Here is a 26198-nt window from a genome sequence, read left to right as displayed (position 1 = left end):
CTTTGATAGTAAAGCAGTTAGTGGTGACTTCAGTACTTCCAATACAGGCTGCTGCAGAAGGCATCCCTGGGGCAAGACCAGATCTTCCAGCTTTTGGTGCAGCAGAATGAGATGGTTCAGACCTCTCCTACACACAACACGGGCTGTTCTGGCTGCCCTTTTATCTTCCCCCTCCCAAGAAAGAGACTCAAAAAGCCCAGGCCAGGATGTGCCATTTGCTCTGCCAAGCAGCCGAAGAGATAAAAAGACGCCTTCTGCTGTACCAGACTTTGCAGCAGGCTGGTGAACCGTGCCGACGGGATGTGGAGCAGGGGAGGTTAGTTGCCATTGCTGATGCTGGAGTTGGCACTGCTGCAGCTCTGCTCATAGGATGGAGGTGCCTCTGCAGGGAAAGGAAACAAGAAGAAAGGTTTTAGTGGGAAGCTCCCTGAACCTCCATCTATGTAAATCAGTACTGAGCACAGCAAGCTGCTAACGTGTGTGCAGGCACTCCAGGACCCACAGCCTGCCCAGCTGAAGTGACACGGTCTGAGCATCTCTCATCATCTCAGTGCTGACTGACTGGTTTATCCACGTAGGACTGTGCCATGCCACTGGTCCCAGCCACCTCAGAGAAATACTGCTTCAGCAACGCAGCGTGCTGGGATTTCCCAAGCTCTTCCATCCTGGACAGTCTCTCAGTGCCCACCCCCACAGCTTCTGTCTCCAGACCAGATGCAGGCCCACTCCAAAGCAGACATAAGATTTCAGTTACATCACTTTCCTGGCTCTGCTCCCGCCAGCCTCACCACAAGCCAAGGAGTTTTTATATCTGTGGGAGGCTGAAAGCTCATTTCAGAGCAGGGAGATCCTCTCAGAGCAAGCCTAGAGCAGCATGGGTGTGGATGTGGGAACGGACAGCTGGCTGTCACAGCCACAAGGAGCTCCTTCAGAGAAGGCAGGCAGAGAGCTCTCACAATTTCCCCTGACTTCAGCCCCCGGTGAGCTGACATCTCTATATTCCAGGCTTTTCAGCTAGCAAAGGGACTCCTGTCATAGCAGATGTTTGCTATCACACTGCCAGACTGTTTAGGTCTCAGGAATGGGATGCTCACCGTATGGGTAGCCCCACGTGCTGTATTCTGGAGGCAAAATGAGCGAGCTAGCAGTGGGCACGGGCACCACGTTTCCCTCGGCGTAGTAAGGGATGGTGGCTCCTGTCGAGAGGCAGAGGGTGGGGTGATTTGGGGAGCCTGTCTGCTCCGAGTCCGCTTCCTGGAAGCTCAGTCCTGGGGCGTAGCTAAATGGCTGCTGCTGGGAATGGCTTTTGGTGGGGATCAAGACATTGTCCATTGGGTGATAACCGCCGGCTGCCTCCTCTTCCTCCGGGGGGGCACTGGGTACCACTGCAGATGGCAGGTGCTGGACAGACCGGGAAGGGCTCAGGGGGACCCTGTTCACTGCAATGTTGCCAATATAAATGGGAAGGGTGACTGAAACCTCCGGTGACTTGAGGGAAACCTGGAAGAGAAGGAAGAACAAAGTGACATCCTCTTTGTCGTGCATTGCACAGGGCGCAAGTAGGCTCACCTAACAAGGAGCACAATAGCACAAGGGCAGCCTCACCCATCATTACTGACCAGCAAAACAAGTCACACTGAGTTCCTCAGCAGAGCTACATCTTTGACAGCCACAAGGTGCCCCCCGCACACAGCCATCACTGCAGCACAGCCCACCAGAGCATCACGCTGCTCACCTGGATATAGTAATCGATATGTATGAGGCTACAGCCCTGCAGAATGGACTGGGGCAGTGCTGGAACAAGGATCTGCTCCTTCCATTCCGCATGTTTCCAGGCTTTCACTCCTGAACCTTCCACCTCTGCGATGGTCCTCAGGTCGTAAATCCAACGCTTGGATTTGTAGGCCACTTTCTGTGCAGACAGGAATAAAAAGAGCTTGCAGAAAGATTGCAGACGATCATCCTTCCCCCACAAAAGTAAGGCAGGACACAAAACCACTCAGTTGTTCTGTCAAACAAGTTCAAATGTAATGCACATATTACAGGGCAGGATTAACCCATCACTGCGTTATGGACTGAGGTGCGATAAGCAAGACAAGTCCCACCACCTCTTTCCCCAGGAAGGCAGAGGGAAACAAAGCTAGCCAGAGGTCTGGATTACTTGCTGCCACCTTCCAGACAAAAGCAGCAGCAATGCTCACTGCAGTGAAAACAGCCAGCTTCACAATTGCCTTGTTGAGCTGGATGATCAGCATAGCCAAAGAATCATCTTCCTGGATGCTTACCTGCAGTAGGCTGGCTACCACAGCCCCGGTGTCCCGGCCTGATTTGTTCTCTATGTCTGTGCGGAGCTGGATCACTTGCCCCACAATGTACCCCTTCAGATCTGAGGTGGCTGTCAGGACAACGTTGCCGCTTTTCACGAGCTTGTAGTTGAACTTCTTGGTAACAGACATAGTGTTGGGCTGCTGCAGGAGACAGACGGTGACCCAAGAGTGTCAGAGAGCCTCCAGGAAAATGCTCGGACCCAAAACATGCAAGCAGCAATATCTGCTCTGAGAGGCCATGAAGAACCAGTAGCACAGACAACAGGCCTCTCTCCTCCACCCTCCCCAGTTTTTCCTGTCCTGGTAGCATCTCTTCAAGTTCCCCAAAGCCAGGTCTCTACAAACACCTGGTGCTACTGGCTGGGAGAGATGCCTCTCTCAGCATGTTCAAAATTCATTTAAATCTTCCAAGCAATGGGTGGAGGAGTCAAAACAAATCACTGAGTGGGGACTGATGGCAAGGCAGATCAAGAGCAAGAGTCCTCAGGCTGCTCTTGCACCAGCAGGACATGCAGTCAGAGAATTATCCAAACACACAATTACTCCCAAATATCACTTATGACAAGGAGAAGCAGCCTTGATTGCCTTGATTCCCAGCCAAACTCATCTTTGTTCCTACCTCAATATCAAGGATGTCATTCAAGTTGAGAGGGCAGAGAACATAAAAGATCTTGTTGCACTTGTAGTCCTTGGAGAAGCGAGGTGTGTCTATCACAGCTTTCACCTGATGGAGGACCTTGCCAAAAGGACCTTCAAATGATGTAGGAGCAGAGGCTGGAGTCAAGACAGAAAGAAAAGGTGTCACAGGACTCAGTTAAGCCAATCATTTCTGTGTTCGAGACAGTTACTCTTCAACTTTATGCAAGCTTTATGCAAGCATCCGAGAGACAGGGCACACATGACTTCCCAAAAAAAGACCTGGGGACGAGGACTTGGGTCACCCAGACTCCCTACAGAAGGCACCCCCACGCCACTGCAGAGCACACTGCACCCAGGACAGCTGGCCAGCTGCAGGCCAGGACCGCTGTGCCCAGGTGAAAGCCCACAGGGTTCTGCCCGAGCTGTCAGTGGCACTGCAAACCCAGTTTTGCTCCAGATAGGAGCATACAGCTTGCCTAAACTCCTCTGCTGTCTGTGGTCAACCTTACAGTCCCCCCTGGCACCCCTGGGCCTTCCCTGCCTCCACCAGCTAGTCACCAGCTGTGCCTCAGCAGAGCTCCCAAAGCTGGGGTCCTGGCTTATGTGAAAGGGCCTCCAGCTGTGTATCTGCATCATACCTGGCAACAGGAACTGGAACGAAAAGTTGTGCTCCCCAGCTGAAAGGACTCCTGTGGGAGATAAGAGTAACAGGTAAGTGGGAGACTGTCACCTTGGAAGGGCATTTTTGGAGCAGGAGCTTCTGGCAAGAGAGTCCAATCCCAAGGGAAGGCACACAACTCGTCCAGCTGCCTTCACCCTGGGACACCACCATGCTCACCCTCTGCATCCAAGGAGCAACTCACCTGTCCCTGGGGCAGGACACGTCTGTGTTCCCAATGAGGCCTAGGTTAAGATACTTGGAAATATCCTGGTCCAGACAGGGCTGAAGGAATGCCAACACCACATGCTTTAGAGAGGGCAGTTAGCCCCACATTGCTGACAGAGGGCACTAAGAAGGAATGCTGTTTGCTTCCCTCAGGGAGGCTGTAGCCACTGAGGGGAAGATGAGGAAGCAAAGGCACTGCCTGCAGGTGGGGTAAGGAGGTCTGGTGGGCACCAAGCTGGAACCAGAGGTCCGAATCCCAGGCCTGAATGCACCTCCGCAGATCCTGGCCCCAAGATGGGACCTGCAATACTCAGCCCAGCTGTCTGGAGGACCAGAGTCAAGAAGTAACTTCAACAATGTCCCTGAATTCTCCCCTTGGGCAGTCATAACAGCGTGGGGCAGAAAACCACAGCTGTGAATTCCCACATATGGCACCCAGTGCTTCAGGGAAGGCTGCAGGCTCCCAGCCCAGCGCTGGGAGTTCAAACCTCAGTGCTGGTTTTCTTCAGCTCCCTGCAACAGCCGCCTCGAGGGCACAGAGCAGAGCCAAGACCTGGCACACAGCACCAGCTCCAACCCCAGGCTCCCCTGCATCCAACTGGTCCCCCACCCCTCCAAGGACAGCAGTGACCCCAAACAGGCCCCACGGTGTGAGCTGGGAGCACCAGGCAGCTCCTCGGGCTGCCTTCATCCAGCAAAGCATCGAGATATAAAGAGGAATCCACATTTTCTGAATAAACATGAGAGGTTTTGTTTTCAGATTGGCAGTGCTAAGAGGAGACCTGGATACCTATTAACTCAAGCTCTGTTTGTTCTGCTTTGCAGGATCGCTGCTGGAGGTACCAAGGCTCTAAATTTGGCTGGCTGTTTAGTTGATGCAAGAGCAAGCAGACAGCTTGCCTGTTAGCAGTGCTGGCTCTGCAGAGCTGACAGTAATAACATCCTGGTACCAGGTGATCAGGTGGATTACACGACAGGGAAAGGGAGCAGAGAATAACCCCCATTTGCAGCACGTGCCCTGGTAGATGAGGCAGAGTTCAGCCCGGTCCACAGTTCCTATCAGGAAGCATTGCACAGCCCGCAGCCCCCAGCACACACAGCTGCAGCTGATTTCATCCCACTGCTACAGTAAGTCAGGAAGGAAAGAAGAGCTGTCTGTTTATACACTTAGCCTGGAAAGAAAGGAGATGGTTTGCCCACTGCCATCGCTCCAAGCCAAAATACACTCCTGGTGATCTCCCTTCTCATCCCCAGATAAAACCGGATATGTAGGCTAAAATGCAACATGCTGCCTTGTCACAAGGTGGAGGCATAAAGCAACTCAATGCCTGCTCTGGAAGCCTCGAGACATCGCAGCCTTCTCCTATTGCCTTCTTGGGAAGGGCTCAGTGGAGGGCAGCGCTGGGATGCAGAAGGTGCCTTTGCTTGGAGGTTCCAGCACAAAGCCTCGCTGGCACGAAGCACTCAGCCACTGCTCCAAGAGCTCCTGCCTCTTATTAAGGCACATCCTCACTTTTGGGAAGCAGCTTTATGCAGTGAATTTTCCAATGGTACAGCAGCCTGGACCAAGCACCTACCACTATAACACACGACATGGTTTGCTTAATGAATGGCTAATGAATGACCAGCTGCTCAAAGGGCCCCAGCACGCTGTGCCTGCTTTTGCTGCCCACATCGCAAGCCTGGAGGCCACTGCAGCAGGGAGCATACCCATGCAGGCATACCCAGGGGCTCAGTGCCAGAGCTATTCCTGGGACAAGGCTCAATAAAAATAGATGAAGAAAAACAGAAGATCCTGACCACGATGGGAGGTTCCTGTGAAAGCCTGGGTGCGCTCGGGTCGCTGGCAGACTGACAAAGCTGCTGGGAAGCCCGGGTGCTGCAGAGTGCAGGCAGACATTCACAGCAGCCAAGCTGCTCCCTGCTCCTGCACCAGGAGCTCTGCTAAGGACACACTTAAGCAGAGACCAGGCCAGGTTCACAGGAACACAGCACGGAGCTGGATCCACACACTGTGTGCCCCAGGGCTCCCAAGCGGCTTTTAAATGCACAGAGTGAGGGGAAAGGGCTGTGCAAGCTGCCACAGCCTCACCAAGCCATTACCTCACCATTCCCCAAAGCCCAAACAAAGGCCACAGTGTGTTCAGATGCAAAAGCTTTTCCTGAAGTTTACGTGCAGCTAAAAATAATCTTGAGAAAGTCATTAGGCAGCAGAGGGAGGCTGCTCAGCAGGGCTCTGCCACGGGGCTGTGCCTGCAGCCCTCCTACCTGATAGGAACCGAGCCAGCAGGGCCCACACCGCAGATATCCTCCCTACAAAGTCCTGGAGGGAAAGGAACTGCTGCCATAGGAAAAGAAAACAAGCAACCCAAGGAGGTGGAGCAGCAGGGACACGCTAACAGTGCAGAGCAAAGAACAACCTTGGAGATTTCCCCTCTTGGTTCCGCTGCCAGCGAGGGTTTGTCCAGACGCAGAAGGACGACTCTCCCTTTCATGGCTCAGCCACTCCTCTCGCTGCCAAACTGGGAAAGGGGCCTTGTTTGCACCGGTGAATGTGGAGGAGGGTGTGCAGAAAGGAAGCAGTGCTCATGCTGAACTCTCTACCCAGCACCCAGGAGGGCACTGGGGTGCCCGGTGCCCTGTAGGGCATCCCCTGCGATGGGGAGCACAGCCCTGAGCCCAGCTCCACTCTGCAGAACATCTCAGAGCATCCCGTGGCACTCAGGGCATTCACTGTCACCCTGCTCACCTTGTATGCTGTCCAGGCACAGAGGTTTTCAGACTTTCCCCAGGCTCACACAGGGCTCCTGCGCTCAGCTCAAGCTGTCCATGCCTTGAGCCTGCCCTGCAGCTGGATGCACCTGCAGATAGGTTGGGACTGATGCACAAAGGTGCAGACAGCCCTGGCTGGTAGGGATCCCCTGGCAGCAGATCTGAACTGCACAAAGCCTGTATGCTTCCCAGGCTTTTCTGCAGCTTTCCCTCCAACAGCCCACGCAAACAAACTGCTCTTACAGTACAGGTGGGGCCTGAAGTTCAAACCAGTGCTGCCACGGAGACATCAGCCAAATGCCTCCTTCCAGTTTGCTGATCCAGTCCCAGCAATTCCATCCCAAATCCCTGCAGGAGCCAGGGCTCTGTGCCCAGCAGTGCCTCCTGCCAGCCCACAGCAACCTACCACCACCAGGACAGAGTGCCCAGCTCAGTGTCAGCAGGGCATGGAGCTGCAGAGAAGCCAGCAGAGGGCTGGGAGATGCCTTGGCCACCGATGCACAGCAACGATAGACTCAGCTGAGCTGCATTACTCACCCCTCTGAAATCTCACACTCTGATGCACTGGGAGAGACAGCCCAGACGTCTGAGCATGCTGGAGCCTGCAGGGCCAGACAGCTGTAACGGCAGCGCAGGGTGCAGCACTCACCTCTCCCAGCCTTGCCAGGCTTCATGCACAGCTCGACAAGGGCTACAAAGATGGATATTCAGCATGCTGCTCCCTTCTGTTTCCCAAAGAGGAGGGTGCTACCTGTTCTGCAGCCAGGACCAGGAGCCTGGTAGGTGTCCTCCACCCCGGCACGGAGCCAACTCCTGCCTGACCTCCAGCCCTGCTGGCTGTTAGCACCCTGCCAATGACAGCAGACACTGCTGCTCTGGAGCACAAACAAGTTTAGCCTTTGGACAGGACATACTTTTTGGTTGTTCTAACAGGGGAACAGCAGGCCTGGCCATATGGCAATATCTCTCTGGCTACTCAGTGAGCGATGCAATGAGTGTGCTGGCCAAAGTCTGCAGCACGGCCAGGTACCTGGTGCCTGCTGGCTCCCTGCCACTGCCCACAGCAATAGGAGCTCCCTGCAGCATCCTGCTTCCCCAGGGCACACGAGCTCCCCAAAGCAGGTATCAGTGCTGCAGATGCCCAGCTCAAGTTCTCCTTGGGGCTGACATGATTGGCATCAATGTGAACAGCAAGAAAGGAGCAAGGTTTTATTTCTGAGCTGAGAAAGAGGCAGCCCTGCCAACACCGACAGCCTGGCTGGCTCCACTCACACCAAGCCCAGCTCTGCACTGTGTGACAGGAGCCCAATTCCTCAGCTGCTGAAGTTCCATCCCTCCACACAGCCCTGACAGCCAGCACCTCGCACCCCTGCCCTCCTCTGCAGCCCAACAAATTGCACTGTAAGCAAAATCAGGGCCCTTCTCATCCAGAGGCTGTCTCAGAAGGGAAGCGTTAGCTTTGCCTGCTCTGGGGCACTTTGAGGGATGCTGGGCAGTCGCAGCAATAACACCAGGACTTCCATTCTGTGGATTAAGCTAATACACTAATACAAACTACAATAAATGAGGGTAAACACACCCATTTGCTGGCACCAGCCCAGCAACGGACACAGGTGCTCTCAGAGGGAGCAGCAATAGCCTGAACAGCCCCAACAGCAAGCACAGCTAGGGGAGGACACGGCCTTCAGCTTGGCTTTGCTTGCCCAAAAGCACTGCTGCTATGGAGCAGCCTTCAGCTGATCAGGACAGTGCACAAGCGGTGCGGGCACAGCCCCAGCTCTAGGCTCCCATTCAAAGCAACTTGCTCATGCTGGATTAGCTGCACGCAAACACATGGTGGGAACAACGTCCGGTGCTCCCATATGGTTAACACTGCTGAGATAAACCCTTCTGTAACACAGGAGGTAAGCACAGAGGAAGAAAACACACAAGAAGGCTCAGCAGCAAGTCTGCAGTAAAGGCTCCGCTGCTTACACTTCTCTGTATCAGCAGTTCTCAGTGACATTTTCAAAGAATTAGTAGGATTTGGCAGTACAGCAATGCTGCAAAAACCTCTGAGGATTAACAGTGATCTATTGAGGCAAGAAATTAGGAAGTGCTGAGAAAGCTGCTGAGACCCACAGTGACTGCAGCTCTTTCCACATGGTTTTGCTGGGCTGAATGTGCCGTTACTGCTCCACAACCTGCAGCACAGTGCAGGCACAACCTGGCACCACAGACTCCTCAGGGCTCATCACTGCTCGCCTTTGCTCTCACCTCCTCCAGGGCTGTCCAGCCCCGCTGCTCTGTTCCCTCCTGCAAACACTCCAGAGAACAGACCCAGACCCTCCCTGCATCGTTCCATGCCTGCCCAGTCAGGTCCTCACGCTTTTTTAATTCTGTTGGAAGACAGAATTGTAACCTTTCAGTCTGTGATGGCTAGGAAGATGTTGTGCCAGGCCAGCAGGGAAGAGGTGATGCACAGCTGCCCCATTTTAGCACTTTGCACAAGAAATATGCCAGAGGAGGAAGCAGGTGTAGCAGCCAGGAATTCCCCACAGTGCCTGCTAGCTAGCTAACAAGCTGCCAAAAGGAAGGTCAGCTGGCAATTACAGCCAACTCCCTGCATGGGTTCAACTCAGGTACAAACAGGATTTAAAGAAAAAGTCTACCTTTGCATGCACAATCCATCTACAGGGCAAGAGCCGTGTGCACAGCCGGAGACAGAGCATGGCCAAAGCAAACAGCCCTGTGCAGGCTCATGGCAGACCTGCTCCTCTCTGGCTGAACGAGGCCAGAGCTGCAGAAGGGGAGGGGAGAGGAGTGCAAGTCCTCTGCAGAGCTGAATTACTCCATTATATGGGATCAAGAGAAGCATCTCTGTCTGAGCAGTGGAGACAAGCAGGGCTATTTTGTACTCGCAGCAACTGGTGTACTTGATCTCCTGTACCACAGATACCCAGGGAAAACCAACACCACTCACGTTTGTGGGTCTCCCTTCATCACTGCGTTTTTTCCCTCTTTGCAAAAAGATGACCCAGGACGAGCCAGCACCAGTGAGCAAGGGGCCAAGCCAAACTCAGGTCAGGTGGGAAAAGCAAACCCTCCCCTCTGGGAGGCAAAACAAAGAGGTCCCCCTTCCAACCCCACCCCACAGGCTGAACAACCTCCACAGCCCTGCAGTGTCCTCAGCAAACAGCAGTGAGGCCCTGCCTGCATGCACTCAGAGCAGCTGCTGCCCGCAGCGCTTCCTGGCAGCTTCTCTGTAACGAGCAGAGTTCATTAAACCACTGGGCTGCAAGTCTTTGCCAAGGCTACAGCACAGACTCTGAGCAATACCCAGCTCCTAGAGGCAGGAGCACAGTGGTGTGTGGGGCCTTCTGAGCTGCTCTGAGCCAGGAGGGAGCCTGAGCCCCCCACACTGATGCTGCTCTGATGTGGAAGCAAGGAAAGAAGTTAAGGATGTAGCCAGTGCCTTAAACAGTGCCTTGTGCTGCAAAGGGGCACACAGGGTATTTTTTAGGGTCTGTCTCCTCTCATGCAGGATACACCCTTTAAGAAAAAATAAGTCACGTCTATAAAACAAATGACAGTTGATGCCACATAGGATTGGCTGCCCCCACCCATAGTTCAGCAACAAGGTGCGTGGGTGCAGAAGAGCAGAGTTGCTCTCAAATGCTTAGAGAGTGTTCCAAGTTTCCACAGTTTTGCAAACCTCTTCTCCCAGCACGTCCTCCAAGAGCACAGGCTGCTTTTCTTCCTATTTATTTTGCCACACAAAACATGGGAAGAGATCACGCAAGCATTTTATCAGACTGAGCTTCCCTCTCTGCTCCATCTCACAGGAGCAGGGCTGGCGCAGCCCCAAGGACAGTGGAGCTGGGTACATGATGATTGCATGGCCTTGGGGACACCTGGGGTCCTCCCTCATGGTCTGCCTGCACGAGCCCTCTGCCAGAGGTCCGGGGACAGTGCCAGCAGGGAGGCAGGGGTTCCCCTGCACCCAGCCCATGGCCATTCCCTGTTCAGAAAGGACACAGGTGGGCTGTGTCTCTGTACCAGGGGCGTCAAACCATGGATGGCATTCCAGCCACATGCACATACACTCTGTCCCAGCTGCAGACAGCCGTATCACCTTTGACACAAGAAGCAGAACACAGGTCAGTGACAGTATCTGGTGTGCTGCTCTGGATTGCAGCTAGCTGCAACCTGCTTTTTCCCCAATATTGCACTGTACCTTTGCAAGACAGGGCAGTAACAGCACCACAACACACCTCAGCTCTGAGCTCAACAGTCCTACAGGACGCATTCTCCCTTCGCTACATCCACAGCTCCTCAGATCAGCCCTGCCCCACCAGTGCTCACTCCCTCCTGCCCTGGGCTGCATTAGTACAGGAAGATGGCAGCATGCAGCCACCACAGCAGCACCAAGGCACAGCAGCACAGCCCCAGCACTCCTCAAGGCTCAGGCCCAGGCCCCCTGCAGCACTGGGTTGACACGTGAACCCAGCAGTGCACAACAGCTTGGATTCCAGAAAAGTCAAGAGCAAAAAGACTAGTGCTTTTTGTGATGACTTGAGGAGCTGGGAATACCAGTTTTTGCAGGTTTTCTGGAATTCAGGTATTCAAAGGTGTCACATTAAGGGACAATTCTGTCCTTTCCCATTTGCTCCAGATGTCAAAGGGAGAGCTCCCAGATCCAATCCTTCAATAACCAAGTGCAGAAGCAGCCATCAGCATTTCCCAGGGGCAGCAAACCCACCTTCTCCCACTCCTATCCCATAGCTTCTGCTGTAACCATCACAGAACCGTCCACAGTAGCACAGTTTCCTCACAAATCATTAACACTAGGAACAAATGAAAGTTCGTTTTCAGTGCAGTTGCAGGTTTAAGCTTCTCCAGGAACCCACCATTGTTCACAGTCCCCAGCTCACCTACACTGAATTGCCTGCGGCCCCTTACAAAGCTTCCAGGATTCTGCCAGCCCAGCATTCACAGCTGAGACCCCTGGCTGTGATCACTACCATGTTCAAAAGCAGGACCATCTCTCATTGGCCTCCCAAGCAGTCTGACTCCTCCTGCAGCCCCTAGGCTACGAGCCAAACTGAGCAGTGAGCCACCTCCCTTCCTGGGGCCTGAGCAAGCAGCACTGTCTCCAAGTGAGGTCAGACTCCCCTCCATGCTAAAAGCTCTGCTTGAGAAATCGCTGAGGTGGCAGGAGCTGCCACTTCAGCTTCACCCATTTCCTGTTACTAGATCAGAGGATCAGTGCAGCATCAGAGGACTGCTAGCCTGGCCTACTGCCACGTTACAATTACTGCTACAGCCAGTGCCCTTAGCAGGTGAATAGTGGCACCTCTCGATTCTGATAGGAGCCAGAGCACAGCATAAATTATTTATGCTGAGGTTGACCTATTTAATAGCAGAATGACAGCATTCATTTGAGCCCAGATTCCCCTGAGGCTAGTGGTGTCACTTTACCCACAAGGATAACACAGCCCCGCTGCTCTATCTCTAGGCATCTGGGCTGGCAGCTGTGTGCTGGGAGCTGCCGTAGGCTGCTCATGCCAGTGCTCCTCCTGGAGGACGAGCAACACCTCCACTTCCCTTTCAGTGTAGTTCAACCACTCCCAGCCTGCAATCAGCCTCAGCTGACCAGTTCTGATAAGGTTTTGATAGGGCCATAGATAACAGATGGAAAGCAGAGCAGGGTGAAGGCACAGCACTTTCTGCTCACAGACGTCCACCAGCAGCAGCAAAGTGGCTGCTGACAGCCCCATTCTAGACAGAGCAGAGCCAGAGGATGCACCATGTTTTAGGTAGCTGCCAAGTTGTGCAGCCAATCAGGGTGCCACTCTGCACAGCTCATGCTGTCTCCAGTATCGGCTCATACATTCTGTGCACAAGTCAAAGCAGCCTTATGAAGGAATATTTCACATCAATGCACTGCTGCAGACCAGTCAGCCGTCTCCAGTAAGAAACCACACACCCACAGATCACCACCATGTCCTTGTGGAGCTCACCTTTGTCTGCCAGAGACAGTGTGCTGTTGAAATACTGTTCCTCCACGGTCCAGGCAGTGTCATTGATCTTGTTTGACACTCCACAGAATCCAACGCAGCTCACCTTGATGGCTGTTAAAGAGAAACAACACGCATAAGACTGGGAAAAAGCACAACCACAGCTTCAGACTTCCTTCGAGGCCTCGTGAACGCACACAGGGTGGAAAAAGGGAGCAGGAGAATCAGGTCACACCTCCAGCACAGAGCACGCTTTCCCCTCGCTCTCAGCACTGCCACACTCTCTCTGCTCCCCCAGTGCTACTTGCAGCTGTCAGCACCAGTAAGTTCTCATGCTGGCTCTCACCGTAAGGGCCCCAGCAGTAACTTCAGCACAAGGGCTGCTGAGTGATGGTGCTTCTCAGCAGCCAGACACCACTTCAAGAGAGTACCTCCTCCTCCTGCAAGAGATACAGGGCTCACAGCAAAGCCACACAGCCAGGTCCAGAAGCATTCAGGATGCCATTTGACCATCCCAAAGCAAACACAGAATCAGAGCTATGTTTGTACCCAACCCTAGAAAAGTCATCCCTGTGCCTGCCCTGCTTGTTACACAGCAAGAGGCACCTGCAGTGCTTTCAGCCTGAATGTCTCCTGTCCTGTCCTGATTCCCACCAGGTTTTGCAACAGCTTTAACAGATCCCACAGAACTCCCTTGCTGGACCTGCTGGATGCATACTTCTACTTGCAGAAAGGCAGCAGGAGCCACCAGACAGGCTCTGCTCCCATTTCACCCATCTGCTTACTGCATCCAAGAAGCATCTCACAGGAAGCCTCTCCCCAGGAGGCAGGCAGCCAATCTGCCTGACTTTGGGGCTGCCTTCCTGCTCCAAGCTCCCCTACCTCCTGTCTCCCAAGCACTGAGCTGCAAGCAATGCTGCTCACAAGCACCCCACACTGCTCTCTGCAGTGCCTGCCCTGCCAGCCCAACTCAGGGTGGAAAGAAACCCAAACCCAGCTCTCTCTGCAGGGGGAACGCAGAGTGCACACCCCAGTCCCCTTCCCTGTGCTTTGCTATAGGAGTCCAGAGCGAACGGGCTGCTTGGGGCTCCAGTCCCAAAGGAGGAACAGCCAACCCACAGCCCTGCTCACCTGGTCACAGCCTGACCATGACCTAGAGCACCCAAGCTCATTGCAGCTTCATCCTCAAGGGCACGGGATGAACAGTGGCAGATGCCAACTCTCATTAATCAAGCACTGCTACGCACTGGCTCTGTCCATGTCTGCGAGGCACACCAGCACTTCTGATGCTGGGGACAAAGCAAAGAGCATGGCTGGCACAGCCGTGGCACTGAGTATGGCTGTGCTGAGCTGGCATGGATCCCCTGGAGCACAGTGCAGAGCTCAACCCCCCCCCCCCACCCCACACAGACCCACTGGGGAAACCCACCGCTCTCATCAGAGGGCAAAAGGAGCAGCTTTAGCAGGGTGGGAGCTCTCCCAGCACTGACAGCCCGGCTGGCTGCACTCACACCAAGCCCAGGCTCAGCCACTCTGCTCCCATGTTTTCACATGGGAAATGTGAAAAAGCCTCAGCAGGAACAGGACGGACCGCCCCGGTACAGGCTCCCCACAGCCTCCCTCAGCCACAGAGTCTTAAAGATAACGACCATCTGAAAAGTTTAAAGATAACTGCCATCTGTTGCAACACCCAGACGCTGGGTTGGAGATGGAAGTCTTCCATCCAAGCCCGCCTGCTGCACTGCAGTGCTCAGGCATTCCTGTTCCTGGAGGCAGGTGGGTGGCACTTTTGCACACAGACACTACTGCCCCATCTCCCTTCCCATGGGAGACAGGGACTCAGCAGTGCCAAGTGCTGCAGCCCAGCACTCAGAGCCAACCTTTAGCTGCTGTTCCACACTGCAAGCTGGGCTCCTCTGCAACAAACCTCAGGGCTACACACAGGCCCCATCTGAAAGCCTTACTGCAGCCAGCTATGGCTCCTCTATAGGAGGAGTGCTAAAACATGGACTGTCCACAGGGCTGTCAGCTCCAAGGCCTCTCAGCTGATCACCAACAATCCAAACTGGTTTGGTCACAGCCAAGAGGGAAGGCTTCTGTCTCTAGGTCCTCACCATGGGTGGCCCTCTGCTGTCACGGTCCTGAAGGTCACTCCTCTTGTGGCACACAGGCTCTAGTTCACAAGGAAGAGCCAGGACATGCAGCAGCTGACAGGCAGAACCCAGGCATGCAGCGCTGGGGGCAGCTGCGAGCTAAAAGTGGGGTCAGCAGGACAGCTCTGGGAAACCAGCAACATCAGAGCTGCAGCAACTGGAAGTGCAAAGTTCGTCAGCAGGGCTGCCAGGAAGCTAAGTGCATAGTCTGAAACTTTCCAGGAGCTCCCTGCAGGCAATCTCCATGCCAAGTAGCAGATACAGAAAATGAGTTCGTGCATCAGAACAGCCCGATTCTGGTTGTTAGAAACACATTAAAAATGCCTCCTAAATCCAGTCGTACCAGCAGCCCCAGTTCCCATGTTCCTGCTCTCTGTTTACCCAGGTTGCTTTAAATAAATACAGGAAAAAAAAGGCAAAAAGCTGTAGGGAAGTGAAGGGGTGAGCAAAGGGCAGCAAGAAGTGGAGAAGCGCATCACAGAGCAATGCAGAAGGCTGCAGCCCTTCACCCCCACGATCCCCCGGCACTCTCAGAAGCAGCAGCTTGCATCCAGCCAGACGCATCTTTAGCAACGCACCGCAGCATTCGCCAAGTGCTGGAAATAAAAGGAGACAGCTCAGCCATATCCATCTCTGCTCTAAGCAAAAATAGAGATGCCAGGAGCTGGGTACGTCTGCCTTCTTCCAGGGTGATGTAAGGAGAGCAGCCGTACACCTCAGATTACTTTTTCTGTTGATCCAGCCAGCTGCCCTCCCCGGGGAGCTGGCGCCGCATTGCAGGCAAGGGGAGAGCAGAGGGCATGCAGCCCTCACCCCAATTTCTAGAACCCAGCTGAAGCGCCCTGGGTTTCTGCCAGTTGAAGCCCATGCCAGTCAGTATCTGGACTGATGGGCCCAGGAGCTTCGGCTGAGAATGGTGAGCCCACATCCACAAGCACAGGGCTAGACAGGTTCAAAGCCACCCTGAAGCATCCTCACACACACAGCACATCCCAAAGGAGCTTGCAGAAGGGCTGCTGCGTGCCTGGCTCCAGACAACAACAGCAACAGGGAGGGGAGGAGGGCTGTGAGAGCCCAGCAAGTCTGCATCAGATAGTCTTCATTTCATGGAAACCAGCCAAGAGGAGCCCTTTCCTCACCCCTCTCCATCGGAGCCGCAGCAGGCAGCTATCAGCATGCTTCAATTAGATTCTCCCCTCTCTCCGGCCCCAGAAGAATCTGTGCCTACAGATCAACGGGCTGTCACAGCGGCTCCACTTCTTTGGGGTGGGGGGAAACGAGACCCACAGCAGCCCACAGCCTCTTCCCTCAAGCCCAGCTGACAGCACACAAACTGCCAACCCCATTGGGGCCAGCGTGGGGGCCTCAAGGCCTGCACACAGCACAAGTGCAGCTCTCGAGCAGTTTGCAGAGACTTGGTGGTTCTTAGAAAAGCTCTACTAAAAAAAAAACAAAAACAAAACAACAAACGCAAGTACCAGGAAACCAAGACCACAAAGAGAAGCACAACAAGGCCTTGGACAGGTTGGCTTTCACAAACTCACCAGTACAAGGTCTGACACAAAGGGCTCCTGTCCTCCTCTGCACAGGAAGGCTGGAAGCTCACGAGATAAGCTGCTCCTCAGGCTCCCAACCATTTGCACAAATACACTAAGAATCTATTAATTAAACCAGCAAGTCCTAATTAATTCTGAGCTGTCCCCATCCTTTTGGGACCTCCTTCAGACACAAATAGACCCGGGCATTTAGCAAGCCAGCAAGGCAAGAGCAGAGCTGGCATGGAGCTGAAGGCAGCGGTGGGTCTGGCACAGTGAAGGACTGCCCAGAGAAGTTCCAATCTCCTCCCACCCCAGAGCTCAGCTCAGGGCCACAGAGGGCACTCAGCCTCAGGGAAGGAGGTGTCCCCATCTTCTCCAGCTGTCACAGTGGAGCTGGCTCTGCCACGTCAATGCAGGAGGTCCCTGCTGGGTCTTTCTTACACACAACTTGAACCCACAGCTGCAACCCACGGCAGGAAGCCTGGAGCATCAGACAGTGACAACTCCACCTGCAGCAACAACTGGGCAGTGATGGCTGTGCTATATGGGTGACCCATAGCTGTTACTTAAGCTAAGGGTGATTGGCTTTAGCCAAAATCCACCCCAACAATATATCAAGGGTGTTCGTATCCCAGAAACACAGACTTCTCCAAAGAGAGACCAGGCAGAGCTGTGCCTCCTGGCCAGGTCTTTTCCCAGACAAGGTCAATCCTCTCCCTTTGCAAGCGCTTTCCCCTATCATAGATACACAACAGGAACGCCTGCTGTTTCCAGCCCCTGTCCAAAATCAGAATTCTGCACACACCCCAGAGAAGAAAGCAAGCTGCTGGGCTCCTGGTAAGGACAAACTGCAGGCTTTTCTCCCTTGCAGAGCTGACAGGTTTATTTATAGCATCACAGAGTTTTATCAGCGCGCGGGCTGCCCTCAGAGAAAAGGGGTCATCTTGAGCATCTGGAACGAAATCCCTGGCTGAGCACGTTTAACGAGCCTGTCTTCACCCACGTCAGGGCAGGATGGGAGGAAACCTCACCGGTGAGTAGGGCCACCCAGACACTCAGGGGACAGCCACGTGCCACTGAGCCCCGATGCAACGGGCCCAAAACCTGCTGCATCCCCACACCAGGTCTGATGGCTGCACTTCAGCCCCCATTTCACTTCCTGGAGTGCTGCTGCAGCCGCCTCGCTACAGACACACTCCTCCAGCATCCCCTTTTCTCAAAACATCCTCTTGCAAAAAAGAAGTTTTCTGTAAGCTGCAGAAGGATGTAGGTGCTGCGCCACCACAGCCAACCACCAGGCCCATGGGCTTCCTGAAGGAGCAGCCCTGGTCACGGTGCAGGCAGCAGCATGGCTTCAGAAGAAGCAGGGAAGAAAAGAAGTCACACCTCAGCCCAGTTCAAGGAGCCCAAGCTCTCACTCCATTGTACACGTGGTTCAGGAGCAATGCTCCGTGCAACATGGAGCAGAAATGGGTCTCCGGGTGCAGGAGCAACTGAGCACCACCAGCTGCATGCAGAGGGACCGGCATCTCCCTCCCAGGATAGGAGGGCAGAAGCCTCTGACCAGGCAGCAGCACAGCAGGCACTGCAGGAAATGCAGCATTTGGCACAGAGATCTCATGCTCACCATGGAAATCTCTGTGCCAGCCACCCACCTCAGCTGCAACACCGGCACTTGTAGCCTCCTTCCTAACATCCATTCAGAAATGCAGAGGAGCTGCAGATGAGAGGAAGGCCAGAGGGGATGGTGGAGTCATTCTTCTGGTGCAGTAAGGCAGCTTTCAGCCTCAGAAAACTCTTTTCTTTCTGCTTCTCATGGCATAAGTTCAGAGAAGGAAACTGACCTGACTGCAGACAGACACACCTGCCCTCCAGTGCTCCGTTTGAGACTCGCTGCACCAACAGTCAGAGCATCTCTACCTTCAGGGCTGGGCCTCTGATCAGCCCCATGGGAGGGGAATACAAGTCCCACATGGCTGAGGTGCAGCAGAGAGGAGCCGGCACAGCTTCACCCGGTGCACAGGAATGCTGCCAGGACCGCCAGCACTCAGCACTGCAGCCCAACCGCAGCCACCTTCCTCGGGCTGAGCCGTGTGAAAATGAAGAGAGGAACCACTTTTTTTATAGCTTGCCCAAATGGAAAGAGGTTTCCACCCAGCACTTAGCCCTACTTTGGGCCAAAGCAGTTAGGATATTCCAGTACACACTAAAAACAGAAGAACTGGGCAAGAAATCCCACCACAGTAACCACACCGCTGGTCCCAGGAGGCATTCTCTAGGTGCTTGAAGACCAGTCAGGTCCACACTGTAGCAAACCGCTCCTTTAAACTCATTGTCAAACACACTTGTTCCTTTCCTGCCAGCACCAAGCACACCAGCAGAACAAGCCAGCCATTCAGCCACAGCAACAAGGCCGAGCTCCGATGTTCTGGGAACACCAGCCAGCCTGTGACCACCAGAGCTCTGCTCTTCCCACTCCCTGGGCAGGTTTAGTGACCTCCTCCCCCACACCCCCCGAGTTCTGTACGTAAAATAATCAGCCGACTGATCAGGTTTCTCTGCTTACCACAAAGAGGTTGATTCAGAGCCTACTCCCTTTTCAGGCTCTTTCTAAATAAAGGCTTCAAAGAGTTCTGGAAATTCATGCTCACCAGGCTCACAGAAACACCCAAGCAGGAGGGCTGCATTGGGCCAGCTTCTGCTGAGGGACTGAATCACCCCACTTTCTGCTGGTGATGGGCACGCGTACCTAGGAGCTGTGGCTCAAGCAGCTCCTCCAGAATCATAGAATCACCTGAGTTGGAAGGGACCTTAAAGGCCATCTGGTCCAACTCCCTGCAATGCACGGGGACACCCACAGCTCCAACAGTGCTCAGAGTCACATCCGGACTCACCTTGGGTGTCCCCAAGGATGGGGCACCACCACTTCTCTGGGCAACCTGTTCGACTGCTGCTTGCTGCCTTTCAGAACACTGCCAGACACAGGGCTCCGGGCCCACAGCCAGTCCTGCAGACAGCATCAGTTCTGGGAAGTGGAGGAGACATTCCTCCCTCCCCTCCCAGTGCTCAAGGACACTCCTGGGCACTGAGTCTCCAGGACTCATTCCACCAAGAGCAGAGCAGTCACAAACTCAGACTGATAGATAGAAAGAGGCCTGTTAGAGGCTGAACACCCCCTGTCACACAGTGAGAGGCAGCAGCACAGACAATGCTGTCACAGCCAGGTGTCTTGAATGAGTTTGTCCCCACAGCACTGAGATGGACCGAAGAGGCAAGTTCACAACTGCTCAGGCATCCTGGTGTGGGCAGATGGAGCCATCTAAAAGGAAAGCAGACAACAGAACGGGGACAAGCAACCACAGCTCTGTGCTGCAGCCCACCTGCCCTGCCACTCAGCTGCAGGCAGCAGCTCCCGAGGAGCAGCCAGAGCATGCTGAGACCTGCAAGGCTCAGCTTGGCTGCTCCCAGGCACGAGCCCATTGCCAGCTCACCCCTCCTGCAGGGGAGGTTTCAAGTGCCTCTTCCTGAAGAGCTTTATTTATAGCCAATAAAGTCAACCAGTTGAGTCCCCTGTATGCACGCAGCCTGGCTCCCTGGCTGGAGGCAATGCATGGCACTGGCAGCCATGGCAGAGCACAGCCGTGTGCTCCCAGTGAAGGTTTCTCACACCATGCTGAGCTCCCAACCACTGCCTTCACACATCTCAGCTGTCAAGAAATATTCCTCCCCCAGTTCCAGCGACTTGGGAGAAAGCAGCCAGAACCCAGTTTCGTTCTGCATAAGAGCTCCTATGATTTCCTTTGATGCAATTCAATGTAAACAGCTGGATTCTCTATTTTTAGCAGAATCATCAATTTGGAAAGGCAAATTATGTTTTCTTGTTATTAGCAGAGCATCAGATTCATAACAAATCCCTACTATGCTAGGAGGAGTACGGGTTCCTAAGATGATGCACACAGCCAGGCTGGACACCTGCAAACAGTGCTGGGGTCTCACTCAGCTCACCCTCCAGACCTGACACCCAGCCCTATGCTGATGCTCTCCATCAAGAAAGCACATCAAACCTACCCAGTGAGCCTTCCTCCCCACAGATGCTGCCGCTCTGACCCGAGTCTTACTGCAGGGAACACCTGGGGTTAAGGCGAGTGCACACACATGAGGGAGGAAGAGTAAGCAGCAGCAGCACCACCTCCATCTGCAGCCAGAGCCATCAAGAACGTGGCTCCTTCAGCAAGAACAAAGGACTGGAAGTTATAAGCATTAACACTCCAGAAATGATTCATGTTTTTCGGAAACAGCCTTTTTGCTGCGGATATCTGATAAACTCTGGTTTTCAATCAAGACTGAAGTGCTCAAAGGTCGAGGCATTTTTAAACTAAACAACTCTCTGAACAACTGCAGACTGGCACAAACTTGCCACCCTCATCTTCCCAAGGAGGTGGAAAGCAGGGTCTGTCCTTACCTTGGGACACCCCCATACTCTCAGGGTGCTGACACACCTGTGGGAGTTCGCTCATCTGTTCTGTTCAACCGTGTGGCGCTCAGCACCCTTCTAAATGCCACATGTGATCCCAGGCAGAGTGGTACCCAGCCAGGGCTAAGCACTCCCTGGTAAAAAGCCTCCATTCACAAGCTTACCTGTAGCTGAACAAATACACACAGTTCACACTTGACACAAGCACGCCACCAGCAATTTTTAAACAGCCAAAGAGTGCTGGGGAACGTGGAGCTGCTTCTCAAAAGGCATTGCAAGCAGATAGACATCTGCCCATCTCTGTGGTCTGAAGCTACAACACCTCCAGTTTCAGATCACAGACATAAAATGGGACTACAGCCATGCAGGCATACCTGCACACAAGGCTCACAGCCATCCAGGTCCTTTACACTGTTCCTTCCTCTTGAAGCACTTTTCACTTCCACACAGGACATTAAGAGTGACAACTTTAAGAGCAGCACAAAAAAAAATAAAAATCACACTTCCACAGGAATTGCTGCCTTCAGAGGTCACAGCAGTAGCCTAGAGGCTGCACAGGCAAGATTTCAGTGTTCAGCCCTCAAGTAAAGAGGCACCAAGCTAAACGCTCAGCGTTCTTGTCAGGCTGTTTCAGGAGCACCTGCCCTAAGCAGGAGGAAAGTTCCTTCTCCCCCAGCCCCTGGCTGGTGCCGGTTTGCAGTGTTCCTACAAGGGATGGGAAGCTGCCTCAGGAAGAGGGACTGAAAGCCCAGAGTTTCTTGCTCCTGGCGAGGGAGCGTCCCTCCTGCCTACCTGAGTCCCACTCAGAAGACAAGCTACGGCCCTGCCAGCTCCACACTGCTCCAGGGAGGGAACGCGCAATTGCACCCCGTTTGTCACACTTGGAAGCAAATCAGACTGACAGAGCTCCACTCCACTTGTTCTCTCATTTTGTTAAACAAGAGGGAAGGCTGCAGCACATCTCCTCGCCAAAGAAAGCAGCAAACAGTTTCTCAAGATGAGCACAAGTGGTGCACGGGCGGGGGGAGAAGCAGAGAGCGGCACACGCTGCAGAGACAAGAGACACAAAACATTCCTGTGATTAGTTATTGACTCCAGAGGAGCTGAGCTCCAGCAGCAAGCCAGCCAGGATAGCAAAAATCCCTCTTTTGTTCCCCAGTCTCAGACAGGGTTGGCCACACAGCTCACTGCTGTCTCGCTCCAAACAATGAGAAAAGAAAGTTAATCCACTGGCACTGCTGCTGGAGCCATCCAGCCTGCTGGGGCGATGCTGCAGAGCAATCCGAGCAGTCCTGTGTGTCACTGTCGGCCGCTGCTGTATCCCACCTTCCAAAATCCCTGAGATCACACTCAGCTGTGTGCTGCTGGCATCACACTCCTTCACCAGGCTGCATCCAGAGCAGGGCTGAGCCATGGGACCCTCCTGCCTGTCTGATGGACACATGAAAGGATGAATCCTTTCGCCACTGCTTCACAGAACAGCCTAAGCCACAGCCCTTCTGCAGGAACATTTTCCCGTGTCACAGTCCAACCTGTACAGAGGATTGTGGCTATCAGAACTCTCAGGTGTCACCGTTTTCCCCACGCAGGGCAAGGCTACATCATGCACTGCCAAATTCAAATTTCTTCCTGCTACCCTTCCAGGGACACAGAAATGACCTTTTAGTTTGGGCATACAGCTTGGGATCTGCCTTCAGCCCCTTCTCCACTGCCAGATTTCCCAGTTTTCCAGGTGAGAAGTCAAACCGTGTACTACATTAAAGCAGTAAATGATGACTGTGAGACTCTGCAGAAATGAGAATTATGTACCTGGGTACTTCTAGAGCACAGACAGCAGTATTTTTGTCTGTAGATTTGTAGTTCAAGGGACTGATTTGAAAGTCAAGTCATCATCGCATAAACCTGGACAGCTAAATAACAGAGTACAGAAACCGTGCTGAAATCTGCTCCAGAAAGCGCTTTCAGTTTCTTTTCTCTCAGTGACCCAAGAGATAGGACTGTTATTTTACCGTTACACTTTTGCCCACAAGAAGCATCCTGAGCAATAGGCATCAGGGCTGAAATAACCCACATGGCCCTGGATGCTGCAGAACAGTGAGAAAAGTGCTCCAGTACCCCTGAGCAGCATCAGCGTTGTTCCAGCATGCTCTTGCCAGCAAGCAGGGCTGCCCATGCTCTGCAAGGAACTTCCTTCCCGCCCATCTCCCCCAAATTACCTCTATACCCAGCTGTCCCAGTGCCAGATTCCTGTTAGATTAATTGTTCTTTGTACACAGGCGCTTGATGATTTACCCAGCAAGTCAGGCACACCAATTAGGGACATGCACTCCCATAAGCGACCTCCCCCGAGGCCCAGAAGTTCTCACAGGAACACCTCCGTCCTGGCACGGCCACGGCGTGAGCGTGCCCCGCTGATGTGGCCCCAGAGGGTCCACATGGGTCACGAAAGGTGAGTCACCATTTGTGATGCTGCTGCATGGCCAGCAAGGCCAATATGTTACTGAACAGCCATTACAGCAGTCAGAGGGCTGGCAAGGAAGCCAGCGTAGGTGGGAGCTTTTATGATCCTATAAGGTGTGTCTCCAGTTAAGCTTTCCTATGACCCAAGACTTCCAGCACGTTTGGCGAGGCAGAGCGAGCTTTGTTCGCTTGCACTGACCATCCTTTGATAGGGGCAATTTCCAAGAGCCATAAAACAAGGTACCGTGTGAAGTAATCGTCTGCAAGCTTGTTTGTGTTTGCTGTCTCAAAAACTACACACGTCAGACCAGTTCAGGAAATAGAAAGCGCCATACCTGGATGCCATGAGCATGACCCTGCAAAGGGGAAGCACCGCACGCTTTCCCCAGGGAGCTGCTTGTTAGTCCTGGTCGCAGGAGGTGTGGGTGAACACTGCACAGAGCACAAGCGGGGAAGCCACAGACGTTCCACCCACCTCTCTCCACAACCCAGCAGAACTGCAGCATAGAATGGCCTGAGCTGAAAAGGATCATCTGGTTCCAACCCCCCTACTATGTGCAGGGTCATCAACCAGCAGCCCAGGCTGCCCAGAGCCACATCCAGCCTGGCCTTGAATGCCTGCAGGAATGGGGCATCCACAGCCTCCTTGGGCAACCTGTTCCAGTGCCTCACCACCATCTGAGTGAAAAACTTCCTCCTAACATCCAACCTAAACCTCCCTCGTCTTAGTTTAAAACCACCCCCCCTCCTCCTATCACCATCCACCCACATGCCCAGAAGGCACAGCGTGGCAGAGGCTGTCTGACCCCTCTGCCATCAGATCCAGCTGCCTGCTCTGCAGAGTGCCTGCTGTTGTGCCCAGAAAGATGCTTCAACCACCACTTCTGTTCTCCTGAAGGGGAGACCTGCCCAGCAGGTAGCGCACACAGCAAGGAGCCGCCCCGCACCCCACAGCACGGGCACCACATCCCCACGTGCACTGCTTATCTGGGCCGCCGCAGGCACCAGCCACAGCAAGCTGCCATCCCAGCGGTGAAACCAAGGCGCAGTGACCTCAGCCCAAAACGGGCACTCGCAACACTTCTAACACAAGAAGGCACAGCTCTCCTTAAGTTCTGCCTCCATGCACGTGCTGTCTCTCTCAGGCCCTGCGCTCGCTACCGAAGGACAGCTGAGCCCGCACAGATGCACCCAGCTGGAGGTCAGCGCGCACCGCTGCCAGTGCCTTGGGTGGAAGGAGCCGCCGACGAGGAGACGCACGCGCTTCGCCAACAGCCGACAAGCCCGCGCTTGACCAAGATGCTTCTTTTCCTCCCGAGGAAGCTCCCAAAAGCCACTGTGGGCACCTGGGAAAGATGCTAAAGGAACGGGAGCAGCGCGGTGGGGCAGCACGGCGAAGGGAGGCTGCGTTTGAAGCTCTTCGGTCATCCTTACCCCCAGTAATTTATCACAGCGACAGAAGCGAACAGGACAACCTCAAGGAAAGCAAAAAACCAGTCCGCGTTTCCGCAGCACAGCACGTGTGATCGCTACCGACTTCTCCGGAGCAGGGCAGCCCCCGGGCCGGCAGCCCATCCCGGGGGGCCGAGACCCCCGTAACGCAGCCGACTGCGGGATGCTCCGGACCGGCGCGGCCCGAGTGCCGCGGAGCGGCTGCCAGCCCCGAGCCCCGCTCCGCTCCGGCCGCGCAGCGCCGCCGCCCGGGGAGCCCCGTCCCCGTTCCCGGGCAGGCCCCGCGCTCACCTCGGTACTGCAGCGAACCCGAGAGCCGCACGGTGACGGTGCCGGCCAGCGGCTCGCCGGGGCTGTAGATGACGCGGCTCTCTCCCAGGCGGATCTCGAACAGCTGCACCTTCCCCATGGCCGCGCCGGCCCGCTCCTCTCCGCTACTACCTGCCCTGCCGCTCCGCACCGCGCCGCTCCGCGACGGCCGCCCCGCCCCGCCGGGCCGCCCCGCCTCCGCCCGCCCCGGCCCGCGCCGTGGGGTCGGGGCGGGCCCTGAGGGAAGGGGCGGGCGGAGAGGCGCGGAGGGGAGGGGGAGCGCGGTTGTGTGAGAAGGAGCCGGTAGCGGGGTCCGGCTGTGAGGGAAGGATGCGGCTGTGGGGAAGGACTGTGAGGGATTGGGCTGCAGGGGGGAGTCTGGTTGTGAGGGAAAGGCACAGCTATGGGATCAGGCTGAGGGGAAAGACACAGCTGTAGGGCTGGACCGTAGGGAAAGGAGCCAGTTATGGGACCCCAGTGAGGGGAAAGACCCAGCTATAGGCTCAGGCTGCGAGGGAGGGAGACAGCTACGAAGCCAGGCTGTGGGGAAAGGAGCTAGTTATGGGGCCAGGCACGTTTCAGACCCACTTATACGATCAGGCTATAAGAGCCGGCTATAGGTTCAGCTGTAAAGAAGAGACCCAACTGCAGGGTCGGGCTGTGAGGGATGGAGCCAGCCGCCCAGCCCAGGCCTGGCTCCATCTTGCCTCCCAGCGCTTCCTCTAATCTGATCTCCCTGTAATTCTCCCTGCCCAGCTGTCACTTCTCCCCCCTCTTTATTTTTTTATATCCCCAATTACTTTATGTGTCCAGTGAGAAGCATACAGGCACACAGCATGGGACCAGGGCTGGGAGGCAAGCCCAGGGAGCCGGGGGGCAAAGAGCAGGACAGCACCTCGTATCACCCTCTCTGTACATCCCCCTCAGCATTACTTCTGCTGCGTGATTCCATTTCAAAAAGTCTGTAAAAATAAATAAATAAACAGCTATCCCTTTATTCCACAGCAAACAGCAAACACCAAACGCAGTGCTGGGGAAAGGCACCTCCCAGAGAGGCCTCCCGGCTGATGACAAGCAGGTTGTGTACACGGGCGGAATGAATAAGCGTAACAAGGGCTGCTTACCCATTTATCCGCAGAGCACACGCCCAGCAGGACGGCCAGCCCTGCAGTGACACCAGCCCGAGCTG

The 26198-nt window shown here is 54.5% G+C and overlaps 1 protein-coding gene across 1 annotated transcript; it reads right to left on the bottom strand.

The window, feature by feature from the left end:
- Window positions 1–317: 317 nt before the first annotated feature.
- ARRDC1 (arrestin domain containing 1) lies at window positions 318–25109 on the bottom strand (the record flags this gene model as incomplete). Its single annotated transcript, XM_079544872.1, has 8 exons — window positions 318–382; window positions 1095–1500; window positions 1736–1912; window positions 2286–2468; window positions 2947–3101; window positions 3605–3655; window positions 12627–12737; window positions 24992–25109. 8 exons carry the CDS (start codon window positions 25107–25109, stop codon window positions 318–320), a joined length of 1266 nt encoding a protein of 421 aa, XP_079400998.1.
- Between the last annotated feature and the right edge of the window lie 1089 nt (window positions 25110–26198).

The sequence above is a fragment of the Tetrao urogallus genome (assembly GCF_951394365.1).
Source record: "Tetrao urogallus genome assembly, chromosome: 19".
NCBI lineage: Eukaryota > Metazoa > Chordata > Aves > Galliformes > Phasianidae > Tetrao > Tetrao urogallus.
Note: the sequence above shows the minus strand (reverse complement) of the source record. Positions and strands in the feature narration are given on the sequence as shown.